Source organism: Strix uralensis, chromosome 3 (genome assembly GCF_047716275.1).
Source record: "Strix uralensis isolate ZFMK-TIS-50842 chromosome 3, bStrUra1, whole genome shotgun sequence".
NCBI classification, from domain to species: Eukaryota; Metazoa; Chordata; class Aves; order Strigiformes; family Strigidae; genus Strix; species Strix uralensis.
This window is the reverse complement of record NC_133974.1, coordinates 1,663,071-1,684,150: the sequence shown is the minus strand read 5'-3', so window position 1 is coordinate 1,684,150 and position 21,080 is coordinate 1,663,071. Positions and strand designations below refer to the sequence as shown.

General features: G+C 52.9%; 1 protein-coding gene across 2 annotated transcripts; it reads right to left on the bottom strand.

The window, feature by feature from the left end:
- Positions 1-367: 367 nt before the first annotated feature.
- Positions 368-21,048, bottom strand: DRC1 (dynein regulatory complex subunit 1). 2 transcript variants are annotated; one of them, XM_074864651.1, is made up of 17 exons: positions 20,893-21,048; positions 19,585-19,678; positions 18,946-19,058; positions 11,989-12,172; positions 11,241-11,378; positions 10,440-10,526; positions 9,580-9,702; positions 5,498-5,637; positions 5,040-5,174; positions 4,685-4,914; positions 4,133-4,305; positions 3,513-3,602; positions 2,226-2,312; positions 1,396-1,589; positions 868-1,011; positions 670-772; positions 368-537 (listed from the first exon to the last, which is right to left on the bottom strand). In XM_074864651.1, exons 1-17 carry the CDS (start codon positions 21,042-21,044, stop codon positions 526-528), a joined length of 2,199 nt encoding a protein of 732 aa, XP_074720752.1. In that variant the 5' UTR covers positions 21,045-21,048; the 3' UTR covers positions 368-525. The 2 variants fall into 2 exon arrangements, 1 of the variants encoding a protein (XP_074720752.1); XR_012628387.1 differs by having other exon boundaries at positions 524-537; positions 670-768.
- Between the last annotated feature and the right edge of the window lie 32 nt (positions 21,049-21,080).

Genomic DNA, 21,080 nt, shown 5'->3' with positions numbered 1-21,080 from the left:
CCTCCTGGAGATAACTCAGCACCACTTTGGGCTGATATCGCCCTGGAAATGCAAAATTTACATGTAAAATTTTGCAGTAGCAGCACTGGGACCGATAAGGGAAAAGTAATTGGAGGTGGGTTGTTTGGGGGGAGAAAAGGTTTTAGGGTGCCAAAAGGAAAAGTGAGGAATAAGGTGTAAAACTGGGTGAAGAATGGTGGGTTCTCCTGAAGTTTAGGGATGGCAGAGGGAAGGGAGGACACGGGCCGAAGGGGTTTGTGGTGAGAGTGAGGAAATGCTTTCCCCTGGATTGAGGGGGGATGCTTGGCCGCAGCTCCCCGACATTTTTGGAGGCGAGGGGGGTCACAGGCCACACACACGCTCACAGTCCAGGTTTGGGAAGGGTTTATTAGTCCCTGGCTCCAGACACAGCTTCAGCTCAGGGCAGAAAAAAGCCGTAGTGTGCCCATGGGCACTCACTGCGCTTCCCTGGGGCAGGACAAGTTCAAGTCCATCCCTTGTGTGGGAGGAGAGAGTAGCTCACCATCACTTGTTCACCTGCGGGGAGAAGAGCCTGACACCGATGGGCTCTAGGCAGTGGTCCCCGTGTTTGGGAGATCTGCAGGGGTGGGGGACACACAGTGGGGGGTGTCCCCAAGCTGCAGGGGAGGAGGATGCTGCCACACTCACCCTGGAGCGGAGGTACCCCCCCAGCAACCGGCGCAGCTCCGAGGTCTCCTGCCGCAGCGCAGCTGTTTCGGCGAGCAGATTCGCCCTCCGCGTCAGGATCTTGCTGGGCAAGGAGGGAACAGAGGGTTTGAGGAGGTCAGGCAGTGCCAGCCCCTCTGCCGTGTCCCCCAGTCCCCCCCGCCAGCCCCAGGCACTCACTAATATTCCTCCAGTGCCACCGCCAGCGCGTCCCACAGCTTCAACGTTGGTTCAGGGATAACGTGTGTCAGGGCTTCCCAGTACTCCCCATCCTTGGAGCTGTCTCGTACTGGTAGCACCTCCTTTGATGAGCCGTCCTTCTCCCTGGGGGACAGAGAACAAAGCCCTGGGGCTCAGCTTTTCACCCGTGAGGAACAACCCCGTATCCCTCAGCTCCACTGAGCACCAACACCATCGTCACATGAATGAGCCCGACCCCACAGCTGGTACCTGCCTGCTTCCCTCCCTGGGCTGCTGGTCCATCTCCTGCCTGGTTGTCCCCTGCCACCCCTCGCTCAGGGACTGTCTGTACCCCCTTGTCCTGGTGGGACCCCTCTCTAATTTTGCAGGGCGGGCAGGGGAAGCTCATGCTCCAGCTAGGGTGATAGTTCTGCCCCCAGCCCTGCCTGCACCCCCCCATAGCCCCCTGTGTGCCCCAGTCTGGCTCCCTCCCAGCGACAACAGCCCCGTTCTGCCCCCGAGGCCTACCTCAGTTTATTAAAATCCCGCACAAACGCTTTCAGGATCTTTAAGACATCATCAGCGTGGATGTACACAGATGGAAGGGAGCCCAGCGAGCTCCGAGGGGATTTGAGCTCGGCTCTCTGGGTACCAGATCTACCACCGTCCTCTCTGTCTGCAGCCGGATCCGTGACATCTTCTCCCTCTGGGCTGTCCTGGTTCTGGAGGGAAGGCCAGCACGCTGGGCACTGTGCCTTCCTCCACCTCCTCCTCCCCAAGAGCCACCTTCCCCCTGGGAGCTTTCAGCTGCCCACAGCCTTGTCCCTCAGCAAATTTAGAGAGCTGAGGCAAAAAGTCACATGCAAGAGGCTCTGTTCAGGCATGGCAGAAGAATCCCAGAATCATTCAGGTTGGAAAAGCCCCTCGGGATCATCGAGTCCAACCCTCAGCCCGACTCTACAAAGTTCTCCCCTACACCACATCCCCCAACAGCTCATCCAAACGACCCTTAAACACACCCAGGGATGGGGACTCCACCCCCTCCCTGGGCAGCCTATTCCACTCTCTGACCACTCTTGCTGGGAAAATTTTTCTCCTCATGTCCAGTCTGAACCTCCCCTGTTGCAGTTTAAAGCCGTTCCCTCTTGTTCTGTCACTAATCACCTGTGAGAAGAGACCAGCACCAAGATTACAACCCCTTAGCTCTGGCATGTTCACCTCCCTTGTCCGGCTACAGGGAAACATTTCAGCGTCAACATGCTGGTCCTGCTCTCTGGGGTGTTCAGATGTTCTGCTCGCCCTTCCCTGGAGCCCTGGCTCTGCTGGGCTCTCCCCACTGCTGTCCTTGGTGGTCCTACCTGGCTGGCAGCCACCTCCTGGGCTTTGTACTTCAGGAAAAAATCCAGCAGCTGGTACAGGTCATCCTCAGTGTGGATCTCGAGGGCCTGGGGAGCAGAGGAAGCGGGTTAGCGTCCCTCAGAGACATCACAGGAGGGGGAGCGAAACTTAGAGCATTGCCCAGGAGCAGAGGGTGCCCCTCTGGCAGTGTCACGCAAGGCAGGAGTGGGTGGCAAGTGGTTAGTGGGGGACAGCCAGGGGTATCTGTGGATGGGAGAGTCTGCGAAGAGGCTGGAGGGACCGTGGAGATGTTTAATCCATCAGTAGAATGGCCTTGAGCTGCGTTTCACAGAATCATCTCATTGGAAAAGCCCTTGAAGCTCCTCCAGTCCAACCATGAACCTCACACTGACCGTTCCCAACTCCACCACATCCCTCAGCGCTGGGTCAACCCGACTCTTCAACCCCTCCAGGGATGGGGACTCCCCCCCTGCCCTGGGCAGCCCATTCCAACGCCCAACAACCCCTTCTGCAAAGAAATCCTTCCTAAGAGCCAGTCTGACCCTGCCCTGGTGCAGCTTGAGGCCATTCCCTCTTGGCCTGGCGCTGGTTCCTTGGCTCAAGAGACTCATCCCCCCTCTCTGCACCCTCCTTTCAGGGAGTTGTAGAGGGCCATGAGGTCTCCCCTCAGCCTCCTCTTCTCCAGACTAAACCCCCCCAGTTCCCTCAGCCGCTCCCCATCACACCTGTGCTCCAGACCCTGCACCAGCTCCGTTGCCCTTCTCTGGACACGCTCGAGTCATTCAATGGCCTTTTTGTAGTGAGGGGCCCAAAACTGAACCCACTCATCGAGGGGCGGCCTCACCAGTGCCGAGTCCAGGGGTAAGATCCCTTCCCTGTTCCTGCTGGCCACGCTATTGCTGATACAAGCCAGGATAATATTGGCCTTCTTGGCCACCTGGGCACACTGCTGGCTCATGTTCAGCCAGCTGTCAATCAACACCCCCAGGTCCCTCTCTGACTGGCAGCTCTCCAGCCACTCCTCCCCAAGCCTGTAGCGCTGCTGGGGGTTGTTGTGGCCGAGGTGCAGAACCCGGCATTTGGCCTTAGTGAAACTCCTCCAGTTAAGAGAAGCATCTGGCCACAGTGTTTCACACCTTCTCGCAGTGCTCCTCAGCCCCTGCTGCCCCAGAGTTCCCCCAGCAGCCAGGCCAGACCCCCCCCAGGGTGGCAGACGTGGGGCAGAGAGCTTTTCCAGTGACCACCAGCCTTCCCCGCAGCCCCCGACGGGCCAAGCCACAACTCACCCCAAAGATGGAGTCGAGCTTCATGAGGACACGCTCCTGCCTCCCCAGCGAGTCCAGAGGCCTCAGCAGCTTGCTCTCGATGAGGAAACCCTTGGGAGACACGCACAGAAGAGGGTGCAGAGAAATAATGTCTCCATCCCCACCTGGAAGCCAGCCCATGCCATGCCATGGCCATGCCATCCTGCGATGGCAGGTTGAGCGGGGAGGGTGGGCAGAGGCTGGCAGGGCCAGGAGGCTCTGGAACAGTCACCCAGCAGCCAGGGAAGATATCAGCACGGTGATGCCAAAAGGATCTCACAATCTGAAGCTCTTGATGACCGTCCCCAGAGATGGGGAACAGCCTGGAGCATCAGATGCAGCAGGTTTGCCTGTGCTTATTGTGGCCTGGGGAGCTGAGGATTTGGGCAACAAGGCTACCAATACCTTTTAGTAGCATCATGTATGTGCCACACACAGTGGAAAGACCTGGAGATCCTCTCCCCCCGGCCCCTGGGGCAGGTCTCTGACAACAGGCTGCTTGGTATAGCAAGGCAGTGCCAGGCTGAAGCCTTCACCCCATGACGTGGAGCTCGGAAGAGATCCACTACAAGCTGGAGCAACCAGGGGACATCGTCACACACCGACTCATCGCTCATGAGCTCCAGGATCCTCTTGGCAGTCTTCTTGGAGATATTTCGCAGAGGCGTGACTCTATCCTCAACCTTCACTGTGTTTTCTTTTCCTCCTTCTCCACTGCCTTGTTCTTCCTTCTTCTTTTCTCTCCCTTCCTCCTCCTGTTCTCCAGAGCTGCTCTCTGAAACACGGGGAAGGAAAGGTGAGCAAAAGCCTTTGTGCTTTGTGCACCCCAGTCACATCACTGCAGGAGTCATCAGGCAAATCACAGTTGTTCCCTGTGACCTGGAAAGCACCCCAAAAATCTTGGGACACGAGCTGGTTCATGCTCAGCTTGCCTGGAACTGGGAGCACTGGGCAAAGTACAGCGTAAAAATCCCCAAGCTGGCTTGGCATGAGCTAACTCTGGGCTGGGGACAACCCCTGCCTAGGCTCACGATGTCACCCCTGTCAGATCCCACCTTGCAATGGCAAGGACAGGAGTGGCAGTAGGGGCTGTCACCGAGGAAGATGAGGGTCTCCCAGTGCCACAGGGGTGACAAGGACACTGTGCATCCCACCTGTCAGGACCTCCGCAGCCAGCTTGGTCGCCATCCTCTTGGCGTTGTAACGCCCGAGGGGGCCGACGTTGTTCAAGAACCAGTAATGAGGCTCTTCCCAGGGCAGCCCCAGCTGCTGGATGTGAATGAGGCGATCTGCATCGAGGGCTTTCCTCATCAGGCCTTTGGCTTCCTCCTCGTTCATAAGCCAGACCTCCGTGAACTTCTCAGCATCGCTGATAGCAAAGTGCCTGTGCAGAAGGGAGACGGCCTATGGAAGGAGGCTCCGTGCCCCAAAACAATGAGCCAGCTCCCCCTGCACCTCGCTTAGGTGCTCCGAGGCCTCGTCGTGGGTCAATGCTCGTGCACACCCCACCTCATCCTCCTCTGCACCTCCTTGCACTGCCCCGTGATGCGCTCGCAGTCGTCTGCTAGGCTCTGGTTCTCCTCTCTGAACTGCTTCTCTTGGTTGGCCAGTTTTGTTCGCAGGGTTTTGAGCAAGCTGTGGAGCCTGGGGAGGGACAGCAGAGCTGGGCATCCCTGGAGAGGCACCTTTGGGCTTGTGTGAAGGCTCTGGGACTTGGGGCTGCTTATTTACTCGTGACTACTCAGTGCCTGACTGACTCTGATGCAGCTGGCACAGGGTGGCCACAGCCAGCCTACCCAAAGTGCTCTGGGGATGGCCCTGCCCTGGGCTAACACTTGCCCCTGCCCGGGGATGGGCTAGGACAGAGCTCATTGGCTTGTGCTAGGTGATGGGCTCCACAAAAAAACAGCATATAGGAGGTGATGGGAGGTAAGGCAGAGCCCATCTTCCTGGGGTGGTTATTTTACCGGTTGAGCTTCCTCTTCTGCTGGGATCTGATGATGGTGTTCTCCTCATCCTGCTTCTTAAGCACCTGAAGGTTGTACTCCAGCTTCTCCTGCGTCAGCTGATAGACGGCTTTCATCTGCTGGAGCTGCCTCTCCAGGTTCTGGCAGTTCAAAAAACACAAAAACAAGCTGTGCCGTGAGCAAAGGCCACACTGAAGCCTGGATCCTACTGATCCTGCATCTACAAACCCCGTCTTCCCATCCATATTTTCTCAGCTAAGCCCTGGCCACGTGGCATCACTCACGGGTGAGTGATGGAGATGCTGGTGGTCTGTAAGTACACGCTACAGGGCCAGGTCCAGGGAAGGGAGAAGGGACTGAATTTGTACCCAACTTCCACTCAGTGGGGCACTAATTTGGGCATCTCTCCTCCACCGAGCTGCTGATTCTCATGTCAGTTTTAGGAATTGCATGTGTTTGAATTAACCAAGAGGCTCAGAAATTATTTGGCAAGCTGAAGGAAGGGACACACAGGACTGACACACAAACTCTCTTAAGAAAACCAGAACAAAACAAATAACTGAAGCATTTGTGATGGCAGCGTTGCTGAGGGGACAGGAGAGAGGCAGCCAGTTCTCCCCTTTGTCCCACGGCTGCAATGGGGGAGAGACCTACAGTGGAGATATTTCTCTCAGCTTCCCAGCACCCCATTTGCTCAACAGCTGATGGGAAGGTGGAGCTGCTTCCCAGTCTCCTGGGGCTGCTGGTCTGGGCTGGGAGGCATCACACCTACCCATGATCAATGATCGCTGCTCGCTGCCAGCCCTGCAGCTCGTTTGGAAGTGAGCTCATGGGGACACAGCGGCCTGGAAACTCCAGGAGCAGGCAGCGTGACTGCATGGAGGGGGGTGAGAGGCACTGACTGGGCCTGGCATGGTTTAATTCATTTGTGTAAGCGTTTTCCACATGCAAAAGGAGGCAGAAATCTGATACTGAAAAAATATTTTCACCCCGCTTTGCTGGGGAGGGCTATAAAAACTTCTTCCATGATAGGAAGTGATTGGAATTAAGCTGCTGCGCGGCCCCAAATTAAAGCATCAGCTACAGTTTGTGCACAGCAGAGAGACCCAGCGGGGTCTCCATTGGGCGGTCAAGCTTGTTCTCAGCCCAGGGGGATCTCTGGGGGCAGGTAAAGGGTCCTGAGCTGCAGCCTAGAAGCAGGGAAGACCCTGGTACGTGAGTCAGCTGGCTCAGAGCTCTCCTGGGTAGCCCTATGTACAACTGGGAGTGTACAAACAACTGGGAAGACACCCAGCAGCAGACCCACCTGGCTAGGATCAAAGCTGGACCGAAAAAAAGATGGAGATAAATCCCAGCAGGGCCAAGGGACCTTCTTACAGCAGATGGAGGAAAGCCATGGCCTAAACCCCGTATTTAAAAAAGCTGACTCCCATCAAGTGAAACTGGGGAGGACTCAATAACCCCCAAACCATCAGCTTCATCTTTAGGTCTTGGCTAAGCTTCTGTTTCAGAGATACCTCATGACGTTATCACAAATTAATCAGGAAAATAGGCATTTCCAACTTTTCTTTTCTTATTCTCCCTGAACTGGGAGGGTAAAGTCTGTGTTATACAGTTACACAACTGCAGGGCTAAAGGGAAGCAAGAGGACATCTATTTCATCCCACAGAGGGAACAACTTCACCAAATCAGACCCAGCAGAAGTTGATTTAAGCTGTTCCTAAACCCCTGTGCCAAAGAGCAGCACACCAAAGGTGCAGTCACTGCAGCTAACCATCAAGCAAGTCCTTGCCATTTCTAGGCTTTCCTAGCTTGAAATCGCAACCCTAAATCTGAATGCAAGTTTAAATCTTCCCTACCAAAACTCAACACCGTAATTTTTTCTTGCATCTACAGCAGACACAGAGAAGTCATTCTCCTCCTCCATCATACAGAATTGTGCATATTTGTAGACTTATCCCCTCCCTACAGAAATCTCTTCCCTGGTCTAAGCAGCCCCAGACCTTCAACCTTTTCTTAGGGGTCATTTGTCTGCTTGGTCTGTTCCAGACTCTCTCTCCTGTTCCTGAGCATGTTGCCAAACCTGGACAAGGACACGTAGGTCTAAAGTAGAGAGAAATAATTACCTCCCCTGCTTTATATATAAACCCTCCCACAACTACAGCTAAAGGCAGCGGGTGCATTTTTACAGCAGCCCCACATTGCTGCCCATGAACCTTGATCTCCAGCATGCTGCTGCCTCGCTCCCCAGCGGGCTCAGAGCCATCTGCGAACGTTACACGCTCCGTGTTATCAGTGTGGAGGTGAAGAAACCGCAGAGTCAGGACTGCCCTCCCTGGACATGCCCTTTCAGGCTGACAGGGATCTTGCAACAGGAATATTTCACCTGAAGTTGTGCAAAACCTTCTAGACATTGGCCCTAGTCTGTACTTCCCTAGAAGGACATCCCCCAGGACAAACAATGAGCCTTTCTAAAGTCCAAATGTATAATGCTTCCCATTTCTACTGTGCAGCCTAGGAAACAACACACAACAACTAGTATGGAAGGTGTCAGTGGTGGCAGGGCTCTCTGCTGAGCAGAGGAGGCTGAATAATGCCAGGCAAAACCAAACCTGAGAGCCCAGGACCAGCACTGGGGCTGCTGTTCAGAGGACCAGCAGGATTGCAGTGCCACAGATCATACAATCGCAGAATCATAGAATGGTTGGGGTTGGAAGACACCTCAAAGATTGTCTGGTTCCAACCCCCCTGCTATGGCAGGACACCTCCCACTACATCAGGTTGCTCAAGGCTCCATCCAACCTGGCTCTGAACACTTCCAGGGATGGAGCATCCACAACCTCCTTGGGCAACCTGTTCCAGGGCCCCACCACCCTCACAGTAACAAACTTCTTCCTTATATTTAATCTAAACCTCCCCTCCCTCAGCTTCCACCCATTACCCCTTGTCCTGTCACTACAGTCCCTTGTAAAAAGTCCCTCCCCAGCCTTCTTGTAGGCGCCCTTCAGGTACTGGAAGGCTCCTATAAGGTCTCCCCGGAACCTTCTCTTTTCCAGGCTGAACAAGCCCAACTCTCTCAGCCTGTCCTCATAGCAGAGGTGTTCCAGCCCTCTGATCATCTTGGTAGCCCTCCTCTGGACTCGTTCTAACAGTTCCATATCCTTCTTGTATCGGGGGTTCCAGAGCTGGACACAATATTCCAGGTGGGGTCTCACGAGGGCAGAGTAGAGGGGCAGAATCACCTCCCTCGACCTACTGGCCACACTTCTTTTGATGCAGCCCAGAATCTGGTTGGCTTTTTGGGCTGCAAGTGCACACTGTTGGCTCATGTTGATTTTACCATCCACGAACACGCCCAAGTCCTTCTCCCCAGGACTATTCTCAATCCACTCATTACCCAGCCTGTATCTGTGCTTGGGATTGCCCTAGCCCAGGTGCACTGCTCGCAGAGAATGCAGTGGGCTAAAAGGGGTCTGTATCTCAGGGGAAGTCACAGCTGTGAGGTTTGGATCTGCAGTGAGAGCCCCTGGTGCTTGTTCAGCCAGCAGCGTGCCAGGGCTGTGCTCCTCCGCTGCATGCCCTGAGTAAGGGCAAACTCGGGGTAGTTCTGACACCAAATGGACTTCATGGGCATTAGAGAAATCAGGGGTCTATGGCTAGAGATGTCAGAGGAAAAAGCTCACACCTCCTAGTAAAAGGACCCTGACAAAGAAATTAGGTTAATCTGACATGATCTGGTGTGTCAGGACACTATTCGATCCTCCTATCAATCATGATGCCAGAAGTAGCAAACCCCTCGACAATCCCAGGTGCTTCACACCTCCTAGAGCTGCAGTTCATGTGCCACGGACCCCTGAGAGCCAAGGGCAGATGGACGCTGTGGTGTAGGACCCACGGAGAGAACAGCTGCATCACCCTGTTGACACAGAGCTGGACTGTGCACACAGAAGAGCTGAGGTGAACAGATACCAGCTGTCACTTTCATGTCATCTAACTGCCCCCCGAGACAGCTACACACAGAAAAGCCTGGGGAGATCTGCTCCACTGCCTCCCCACACAGTACACGTCAGCCTTTTCTGTACCTGCACATCGTTCTCCAGCTGGATCTTCATGCTGTGATAGTCCTCCTCATCCTGCACCAGCAGCTGATTCAACTGTTTCTCAAACTCTTCCACCTTCCTCATACGGGCATGCAGGTATTCCAGCTACGGGCAAAAGAAGAACATCATCCATCAATGGTGACAGCTTCCTCCCGTGATCACAGCTCCTTTGGCTAGCCCAAAGTGAGGCCATGCAGGGATAATTTCCCTGCAGAGCCGGCTGAAAAACTGCCCCTCTGCCCCCCACCCTCCTGAGGAACTAGCTGCCTTCATGCACATGTGTCTTTCAAGGCAGCCCAGTGCTGGAGAGCAACTGGTCCTGGCAGGCTTGGCCCCTCACTACAAGAAAGACCTTGAAGGGCTGGAGCATGTCCAAAGAAGCAGCTGGTGAAGGGTCTGGAGCACAAGTCTTGTGAGGAGCAGCTGAGGGAACTGGGGGGGTTTAGTCTGGAGAAGAGGAGGCTGAGGGGAGACCTCATCGCCCTCTACAACTCCCTGAAAGGAGGTTGGAGTGAGGTGGGGGTCGGTCTCTTCTCCCCAGTAACAAGCGATAGGACAAGAGGGAATGGCCTCAAGTTGCACCAGGGGAGGTTTAGATGGGATAGTAGGAAAAATTTCTTCCCCGAAAGGGTTGTCAAGCGTTGGAACAGGCTGCCCAGGGCAGTGGTGGAGTCACCATCCCTGGAGGTGTTTAACAGATGTGTAGATGTGACGCTTAGGGACAGGGTTTAGTGGTGGACTTGGCAGTGTGAGGTTAACGATTGGACTTGGTGATCTTAAAGGCCTTTTCCAACTTAAATGATTCTGTGATTCTATGATTCTAAACCTCCCATGGACCTTACCTCCTGTGCATTGTGGGCCTGCATGGCTTCCTCCCACTTCTTCCTGTTGTTATCCAGCAGCTCTCGCCGTTCAAGCTCGAAAGTTTTCTGTGAAGGAGACAGAGCCCTTCACCATCATGATGGCCCCACTCGTTGCCAAGCTCAGCCTAGTCCAGGTCAGCAGCCTCCAGGAGGGGACTGGCTGCAGACTGGTGCTGCTGTCCAAGGAACACACACATCTCTCCTCTCCATACCAGGACCCCGCTGGCAGAGACACTGTGACTCCACGGGGCCTGCTGCTGTCAGCCACCCAGAGCTGGGAGGGATGCTCTGGGTGGTGGGTAGCTCTGTGAGTTCACTGGGAATTGTTTGATGGGAGTCTGATGAGACAGCCACCCTATTTCACCTCAAAAAGACATTAAATGAGGAGAGATGCTCTCACTCAGCAACAAATGCAGGTTTGATCCATGAGGTGAGACTTTGTGCTCTGCAGGAGGTAAGGCCACGGGCCTTTCTGCCTTTTAAAAACATGAATAATCAGCCATCGAGCAGCAACAGCTTTCACACACCACCAAGTTGCCCTGTGCTGAACCACAGCCATTCACAGCATGGTATAAACCAGCCCCTCACCACTCAGCACCACTCAGTGCTCTTGCTTGGCCAGATTTCAGCCTTGTTCACCAAGACATCAGCCCTGCTGCTCTGGACAGTAGTCAACCCAGCCTGTGCAATGAGCCCGAGGCCTTTTTGCCATAGATGCGGAGAAGCAAGTGGCCACAGGTTTTCTCATTGGACTCTTCCTCCACCATATGAACTGGCTACCTCAATCTGCAGGAGTTTGTGACGGTAAGTTTTCAGCATGAGCCTGATCTGTTCCTCCATTCTCTCCAAAAGCAGGTGGATATCATCTGACTGCTTCTTAATGGCCTGCACGTATTGCTCGTCCTTGTTTTTCAGCTCCTGGAGGAGAAGAGCAGATGCTGAAATCAGAGAGAATATTTGACCAGGAATCCTCAGGAGGCTAACTGAGAGGTTTAGACCCAGACACTGCCTTTTCCAAAGGAGAAAAGGTGATGAGAGCAGAGCCAGAAAGTCAAGAGGGAGGTAGGAGGGAAGATGGGAGGAGAGAGAGATCATCACTGCCAAAAGGTCCAGGTGAGATGGAGTGGGAGGTGACGTGCCTGCAGACACACCACTCCTTCTCTGGGGGCCAGGGAACCTGCTGCGGGGAAGTCTTTCTTCCCTCTACAAATCCACTCCCCTTCTCTGCTCATTTGCCTTTTCCTTAGGGTGCAGGCTGGGATCTGCCAGTTTGTCTTACTGCTATCAGTGTCCCGTGTGTCTGTCCTTGCACATTGCCCAGTGCCAGGGCACCCGATCTCATCATCCCCGCTGGGACACTGGCACTGCATCTCCTGGCCTGGTTTTGTCCCAGACCAACTGAGACTACAAAAATCCCTGCCACGTTCTGGTGGATTAAAGATCCAGACAGAGAGATGGCTGTTGCTTTAAAACAAAGCTGGAAACCCGCCCATCCTTCCTGGTTGTCCCTGCCTGATCCCCACGCTACCTGCTGCAGTTCACCGATGAGCTTGTTCTTCTCCTCCAGAAGCAGTGCGCACTGCTGCTGCTGTTGGTTCAGCAGCTGCCACAGCTCCTGCGGGATCCTCATCTCCTTGGCCAAGGCCCACTTGGAAGTGATCTCCTCAAACTTGTACGTGCTCGACTTGGCTTCATTCTCCAGCTTTTCCACCCTGCAGGCAGTAAGGAGCACACGGGGCAGGGCAGCAAACACTTCAGACGTGGTTCTGCAGTCCACGCTGCAGGAGCACTTTCCTGCATAACCCAGTTTGAATCCAAAGTGGCATCAAGATACCAGCGGAGCAGCAGCTTTCTGGCAAGTGGTTGTTAGAGCGTCACACAAGGGCAGAGCTGGCATCCTGCAGGCCCTTCTCTTCAGACAGGGATTTCCCCAGCTCTGCCCTCGCCCGGTGCTTTAACAACCACTTACCTGGAGGAGAAAAGATTACAGAGCTCAGCTCAAGCAGCAGCCGCCTTTGCAAGGAGCTGCTTGAGCTAGTCCTTCTGCCAAGGGAGCCGTCGCTGAGCAAGAGCTGGTAGACAAGCAGTGCCAAACAGCCTCCAGCTACATCTAAACTTGGGACTCAAAACTGTCCAGAGACAGTTAAAAGCCAAACAGCACTGAACAGCCCACGGCTGTATTACAAAACTCCTTCTTCTTCCAAACAGAGGCACCATCCAACGTGCTCTGGTGATGGCCCTGGGGTCAGGCTGAACAGCAGCCACCACCTTTGCCACCCCCAAACCTGCTCTATGGGCAGTTCCCGGACATACAGCATCTGGTTCCTTCATGAGATTCCCACTGGAAAACCATCAGAGCAAGGGACACCGGTCTTGCTACAGCCAGCCTCCCATAAACTGTTCCTGCAGTGCCCTCCAAAGGCAGCAGGAGCAAGGACTCAGTGTTTGCTAGCTGATCTCTGAGGCCTGGGGACAGGGGTGAAGGAGCCAGTCCCTTGGAGACTCCTCTAGTGAAGCAGGACAGGTTTGCCCCCAGGGAGGCACACAGAGAGGGATCAGAGAACAACCGAGGCTGGAATGGTTTTGGGTAATCGCTGGCTCTCAGTCACAGCAGGATTAACTGCAACATCAGAGCAGGTCACGCAGGGCCTTGTCCAGGCGTGTGCTGAGTATCTCCAGGGAGGAAGATCTCTACACCACCATCGGCCCCTGACCTAGCACCTGACCACTCTCACTGCAAAGACCTTAACATCTCATTTCTCAAATGAGCACAGGCAGAAGGAGATCAGAAAACAGACAGTGTGTAGTACTGCAGTGGCACCTGGGGAAGCTGCCAGCCTTGACCTGCAGAGCTCTGTGAAGATCCCACGGGGGCAGGTGTTACTTGTAACCCCCCTGAAACAAGGACTGAGAGAAGCAGACTGAGGGTAAACCTGGTAAAGACAAGGGATGGGGGGGGCAGGGGCCCTCCGAGCCTCTCCAAGAAATGTCTCCAACACTCCCAAGTAACAAAACTACAGTCACAGGGTGGATAATGTGGAGTCTGGATAACGCAGGCTTTGTGCTCAATGAGATAAGGTCGGCACTTGCTTATCTCTTGTGTGACTCATGCGGGAGAAAACTCGCCTGGACAGCACAGGATGCGGCTGGAGGAGGGAGCCCTGTGGAGACAGGACGGTTCTGCTCTGGGGCATCCTGTAAAGTTTCGAGGGGCATCTGTCCCGTGAATGATCTTTGTTTCATTATCCACAAAATGTGTATTAAAGTTGACACCCCTGAATATGCCAACAAAGACTAACAAGCTCATGATAATTACATCATCCCTATGAAGTGCCTTACCCCTCCCCATCCATATGATACGTAGGTGTGTGGGTTGGCCGAGGGGAGGGACACAAGGAGAGGGGGTATAAATGGGGGGGGCAAGAAGACAGGGAGAGGAGTGAAGTGAAGAAGACGGATGCATCTTTGAACCTTCGTTGGCGGGATCAACGCAGGAACCTGGACTGGTGATATCTCTCTCTTCTTCTCTTTTCCCCCTTTTCTGTGTTATCATTAAGTGACGCAAGGCGTATCATATCGCTTGTCATAATTTGTTCTATACTTAGTCAATTATTGTGTATCCAGTTACTGGGGGAAATTATATATTACATAAATATACATAAATGTTTATGTCTGGACTTTGAGACTTGTCTCACTGTTGTCCACTCCGTTGGGGATTTACAAATCTAAAAGTCACTTGTCTCCCTCTTCTGAGCGGGACGTGACATTTAATTGGCAACACAGACAGGATCCCCTCGGTGCTGGAGGATCCTAAGGGATACTGATTCTCCATCCGACGAACACAGACAGGGGGAACCTCCCAGCTATAAGCCAGGAGAGGTTTGAGCAGTAGCAAGCCATGACTGCCCAGGAAATGGCAGTGCTTGACTGCTCCCCGATTCTGGAGAAATTAAAGGAGTACAAGGCGTGTCCTACTCCATCAGAAATGGCCTGGGCCCATGATAACTGGCATAATCCAGAAGCAGTGGCAAGCCGTATCGCTACCCTTGCTAAGGAACAAAGGTTGTGGCCAGGTAAAGGAAAAGCTATGGTGTGTGCTGTATTAGGGGCAGCACTGACTGCAGCCCAAAAGGATAAATACCTGACCAGGGAGACAATCAGATCCTTGCAAGATCAGCTAAAAGGTCTCCAAAATCAATTGGCCAAAGAACGTAACATTACTACTAAAACAGCTAAGTCCTTGCAGGAACAAATTGAAATTTTGCAAAGCCAATTAGCTGGTGAGCGTAACACTGCTCGGCAACTCTGCACAGCTCTGTTGGATGCCCTGGATCGAGAAAAAATCTTATGGTCCAAACTAGAACAGAATGAACAAGAATTGCATGACCAGATGGATTTTAAGTCTATCCTGGATGGTGAACTGGGATTTTCAAGTCTGGCAAAATTGGCCAATAAACCCTTGTATCCAAAAAAAGAGTTAGAAAGGAGCCAAGAAATTTTTTACCCCAAAAATGAGGGGGCAGCCCCGCGAGTTACTGTTTGGATGGTACCATACTCAGTGGCCGAAATGTCAGAAATCCAGGAAAAATACAGCAGGCTAGCTCAAGAAACTGAGACGGAGTATGTATGGAGAGTATCACTGACTGGCGGTGATCGAATTTTGCTGTCAGAAGATGAGGCCCGGGGGTACTGGGGGCCAGGGGTTTTCCTAACGACTGATGACCCCAGAGAGCCGTGGTCGTTAACTCAACGAGCTGCCTATTGGGCAGGAGAAATGGACCCCTTGGAAAGGGGGGATCCGGTATGTATTGAGACCCCAACCATAAATCATCTGACCGAAAGTTTGCAGAAGGCTGCTTGTCTCCAATTAATGCACGACAGGCGTTTAGTGCCGCAGCTGCCTTCCCCGATGTTATTAATTACTAACCCTGATAGAATGACTCCCCTGATTTGGGGCCTGCCTGATTCTTTGAAACTATATGCAGTACAACTGCAAGATCGGTTGTGGGATGCATTAGCCCCGAGAGGAGGAAGACAGAATCAGCAGGGGCGAGCTATGACCTGGGAGGATGTGGCCCAAGAGTTAATAAATTACAGCTGGAGAATAGGCCTTATCGGGGAAACGGCTAAACCTGAGCCTGCGGTACGTAGATTAGAACAAGGAGAGAATTGTCCCCCACTGCAAAATCTAGGGACAAAGAGGAATCTGTTGTGGGCTGAAGGAATTGAGAAAGGGATTCCCCGAGATTTAATGGATGGCCTACCTGCCATAGCCCTAGAGAAGCTTATTCGAGCATGGAAAGACCAGAGGAAAATTCCTCCCCCCCCAGGACGGAACAAACCTCCTGAGGGAAAGGCGGGGAGGAACTGAGATTGCCTCCTAGACACTTACTGCCTCTGAAAAGGACTTGGTTGATCTTGGGAGGGGGGGTTAACTCTCTCAAACTGTATCCCTGTGGGTCATAATCAGTGTGCTTTTTGCAGGAAAGAAGGACACTGGAAATGTGAATGCCCACAGAGAAAAGAAAAAAAAATTTGCTGAATCCTCAGGCGCTAAGGGGGGTTGATACTCCTCAGTTGTCTATGGATGAAGTTCAATAATAATAGTAATACAGTGTTTTTGTAAATATTGTTCTGCAGAAGTGGAGGTAAAGTTATGAAAAAATGAGACTAAAATAAGAGAAACTACATTGAAGTTCCTGTTTTAGTCTCAAAGGGGCGAAATGATGTCTCTAGGAAATTTTCTACTCTGCTCATTCTGAACTTGTAAATAGAACATTGTCAGGGTCAGTTACTGATTTAAGATTGTTGCAGTCAAAAGAAGGAACCAGGAGATAATTACTCCAACTTGGCATAAACAATGCCCCAGAAGGCGCCAGAGGCTGGATGGTTGTCTGAGAAGCACAAACTCAGCAAAAAACTGGTAACTGAGGGAAAGGCAAAGGCGGCGGGGGGAGATCATGACCACCAACTCTTCAAGACCAAAAAGACGTGCCCCCCCCATGCCTGTGAGGAGCGTGCGTGCTAATTTATATAGCAAGCGAGGCTAATTTAAATATAACTGACCAGTGAGGAATAAAGTGATAAGAAACTAATCAATGGTCATCACAGTAAATGTGTATTTGTGTAGTCTGAGCTGTATAAAAACCTCGAAGGTCTTTTGTGCTGGCTTTGTGCAATTACCACCCAGCACCCACCTCTGTGCAGACACGGAGCAAAATAAATTCCTCTGCTCTGTGTGTATATTGGCTTTTGCACATCGGGTAAACAACCCCGTTTGTGGGACAAAAGTTTTGGTGACCCAGATGGGACTGTGCTGACAGCTGGGAATCATCTTGTCGTACCCGACGGGGAAAAGAGAACTGAGTGGACTCCAGTGTGCACCGACCTGGTGATCAGGGACTCCACCAGCTCCTCTCCCACAGTCGGGCAGCAAGCGACACAACGGTGCAATGCTACTAAAAGAGGTATTTTTAAAGCATGAGAAAAAGGGGGGTGGAAGCTGAGAAGTGGCATGTGGTAATATTTGTTTTGTTTCGAGCTCTGCATAAGTCATATCAAGAAGACACGCAGCAGTAGCATGATCTGGTTTTTACAGGTTGTTTGGGTCACAAAGGGAGACATTCCTTGTGTTGTATATGGAATTTTGGTGTATGAAACATTGGTTTATGAAATTCTTTTTTGGTACCAAAATGAGCACTACTACTTCCCAGAAGACAGCCTTCTGTTCTCCTCTAGGATGCATCCTGAGAAACTGGAATAAATTTGGAGGGGATCCCCTGACTAAAAATAAGCTAAAGCAGTAGTGTAATCAGTGGTGGCCACAATATCAATTGGAGGATGGTGAAAAATGGCCTGAAAATGGATCTTTAAAACCTCATACTATATTGCAATGAATGTTTGGTCAGAGGACTGAGAAATGGGATGCAATTGCGTATGTTGATTGATGTTTTGTTTTAAGATGTGATGATGAAACTCATGAAAAATATAGATTGTTGGTGGGTGATGCTGATGGAATGGATGTATTAGCAGAAAGCATTAACAGACAGAGGCTGGAGAGTACCACATCACCGTCCACAATGCCACCACCTCTGCCGAGGAGGCCCGTGCTCAGATGAAGGAGGACGCCAACAAGACCGGAGAACTCTTTCAAGCAATGGAACCGAAAGACTGGTTTGATGGCTGGGACCCCAGGCCATGGGTCGCATCACTATTAAAATCCTTAGGACTCACGGAGTGGGGAAAATGGCTTGTAAATATCAGTCTTATGCTATTGTGTGGATTTTTGTTTTTAATGATAGGCCTTGCAGTAGTTAGATGTCTGCTCTCTCACCTTCTGTCTTCTCTTTCCCCTGTACTGGTTCATTATGTACAGATCACAACGAAGAAGAAGAACTTGGAGTGTTTAAGCCACAGGGGCAGGTGTAGGAGATGACTTGTAACCCCTCAAAACAAGGACTGAGAGAAGCAGACTGAGGGTAAACCTGGTAAAGACAAGGGATGGGGGGGGCAGGGGCCCTCCGAGCCTCTCCAAGAAATGTCTCCAACACTCCCAAGTAACAAAACTACAGTCACAGGGTGGATAATGTGGAGTCTGGATAACGCAGGCTTTGTGCTCAATGAGATAAGGTCGGCACTTGCTTATCTCTTGTGTGACTCATGCGGGAGAAAACTCGCCTGGACAGCACAGGATGCGGCTGGAGGAGGGAGCCCTGTGGAGACAGGACGGTTCTGCTCTGGGGCATCCTGTAAAGTTTCGAGGGGCATCTGTCCCGTGAATGATCTTTGTTTCATTATCCACAAAATGTGTATTAAAGTTGACGCCCCTGAATATGCCAACAAAGACTAACAAGCTCATGATAATTACATCATCCCATGAAGCGCCTTACCCCTCCCCACACATATGATACGTGATATGTAGGTCGATCTGGGGGAAGGACCCAAGGAAAGTGTGTATAAATGGAGGAGGGGCAAGCATAATGGTGATGAGCAAGTGAAGAAGTGAAGTGAAGAAGGTGGATGCATCCCTGAACCCTCCTTGGCAGAACCAACACAGGAACCTGGACTGGTGATATCTCTCTTCCCATCTCTCTCTCTCTCTCTCTCTTCTTCTCTTTTCCCCCTTTTCCTTGTTATCATTAAGTGACGCAAGGCGTATCATATCACTTGTCATAATTTGTTCTATACTTAGTCAATTATTGTGTATCCAGTTAACACACTGTGGGAAATTAATAAACGTTTATATCTGCACTTTGAGACTTGTCTCACCATTGTCCACTCCGTTGGGGATTTATGAATCTAAACACTTGTCTCCCTCTTCTGAGCAGGACGTGACAGCAGGTGGGACCTGGAGGTGCCTGGATTTTCCTTTTGAACAGTGCAGCCCTAACTGCTAAGTGTTACTGGATGACCAGCATTAGGATGTCCTCAGAAAGCTGCACCAACATCCTTCCCAGCAGTGCAGACCCGCGGCGCAGTCTCTTACCTCTGCAGCTTCAGCTCAGCCTCCTCTGCCCTCCTCTGCGTTTCCCTCAAGTCAGCAGCCACCTGGATATTTGTCACCATCTGCGTGCCATCAAAGAGCAGCTTGGCCAGCCTCTGTGAAGGAAGTGGCACACATCTCACACCCAAAGACCTGCGTTCTGGAGGGAGGGATGCTGGAGGAACTCTGCCTGTCCAGGGTCTGGCTCCTATCCCCACACTGAGGTGCCTGTGTGGAGCCCTAAGTGCTGTCTTCCTGCTATGGCAGGATCAATGAGCACCCGCGGGCCTCCCTCTCCTGGAAAGCCCTGCAGGCCATCAGCACTAAGAGGAATATGCTCAGAGCACCCCCCTTTTTCACTTCCCCTGCGTGTGCGGATGGGGTTAGGCACGGTGAGGTTACGGTTTGGATGCTTGGCATCAGTCCTACACCCTTACAATCCATGGGCTGTTTGTCACAGGGAAATCCTATCTCTAGGATCCAGCCTAAGAATCTCCCTGCCCACCCAGTCCTGAGGAGTTTCTGTCCCTGCTACTTCTCACATAAATGCTGCTGTGTGACACTAAGCACTGTACAAAGCTAAAAGGAGGTTAGAGCCAAATATCAGGGACCCAAGAGGATCTTCCCATCCTACTGCCGCACCTGCCTGCACTCCTCAATGTGCTTGTGGCTCTTCCTCTGCTCTTCCTCCTCCTCCTCAAGCACTTTCGGCTCCACATCTTCTCCAAGGGCCTCCCTGGGGCAGAAGAGGGAATAAGACAGAACATTTTATACCACATTATCTTCCTAATGCTCAAAGATGCCCTTGAATCTGGGATCCCAACCCAGACTGCATGGTTCAACGCAGCACACTTTGCTTTCTCTTCCCCTCAGCAGGCTTAGTCCCAGGCCAGGAGGTCCCTGCAGAAAGGAGGCAGGAAAAGGTGGGGACAGCCCCCCAGAGGGAAAACAGGGTCCAGGCTTCCTTTTCTAGAGCTGGGACTGCAGCCCAAGGCTAGTTACTGCTTCAGCACAGGGCTGGGGGCGCTCAGCCCCTGTTTGCTTTCGGGGGGTGGGGGGGGCAGGCATGGGGCAGAGGCTGTCTGGGGGCAGCCCTTAGCTGGCTGTGGGGGACCCTGGCTTGGCCATGAAGACAGCCAGCTTCTGTCTGGAGCTATTTCAGCATTGGCACTGATCCCATGGCCCGATATCCCCCAGCCTGGAGGGGCCTCTAAGGCTTGGGAGAGGACCCCAGTTCAGCCCTGTTCCGGAGAAAGGTGTGCCCCATGGCTGGTGAGCCCCAGGTTTCAGAACATCAGCCTGCTCCAGGACGACACTGGTCTGGTGCTGATTTTGTCCAGGGAGGCAGCAGATCCATGGCAGGGGAATATCTTGGGGAAGGGGGTATCACTGCCTCAGTGCTGCGCTTGGAACAGTGCAGAGATACCCTTGACTTCGAGCTAAACTGGGATTGGGAGGTCCCTGTACTCCTAGTATTTGGCAGAGAATGTGGAGTGTCTCTGGTTCAGGATTCAGGGTGGTCCCAAGGCCAGTTAGGGGAGAGATCCTGGGTGCCATGAAGGCTGGCAAGGCCACATCGGGCCCGTGCCCCCTGCCAGTTTTTGGTAGGGGTCCTGGCCACAGTGCCGGTGTGGGACAGGGGATATTATGACACCTGGTGTTGGTCTCTGAGCCTGTGCTGGCCTGGGTGGGGGTCAGGACTGGCTGCCAGATTGGGGTGAAGGATGTGGAAGTGGCACTGGCTTGGGGGTGGGGGCATCAACCCGGTATCATTTTGGGGAAGGGGAGATCACTTGTGACCTGACATGGGGTTTGGGGACAAGGTGAGGGAATTCGTGCGGGTTTCGGGCAGGGAGGGGCCTGGACCTGGCTCCGATCTGGGCGGGGGGGGCGCGGCTGGGGGTGCAGGCCGACGCAAGCAGGACACTGGGGACGAGCCCCGTTTCTCACCGGGGCTTGGCATCGAGGAGGTCGGCAATGCGACGGCGGCGGGCGGCGACGCGCTCCTCGGAGCCGGGGTCGGGATCGCGGTGCGGGTCGTGGGGGCTGAGGGCCGGGGCCGGACCCCGCCAACCCGCCTCGGCGCCGGCTCCCCGCCTCATGCGGCCCCTCAGCTCCAGCGCATGCGCGGCGCGGCC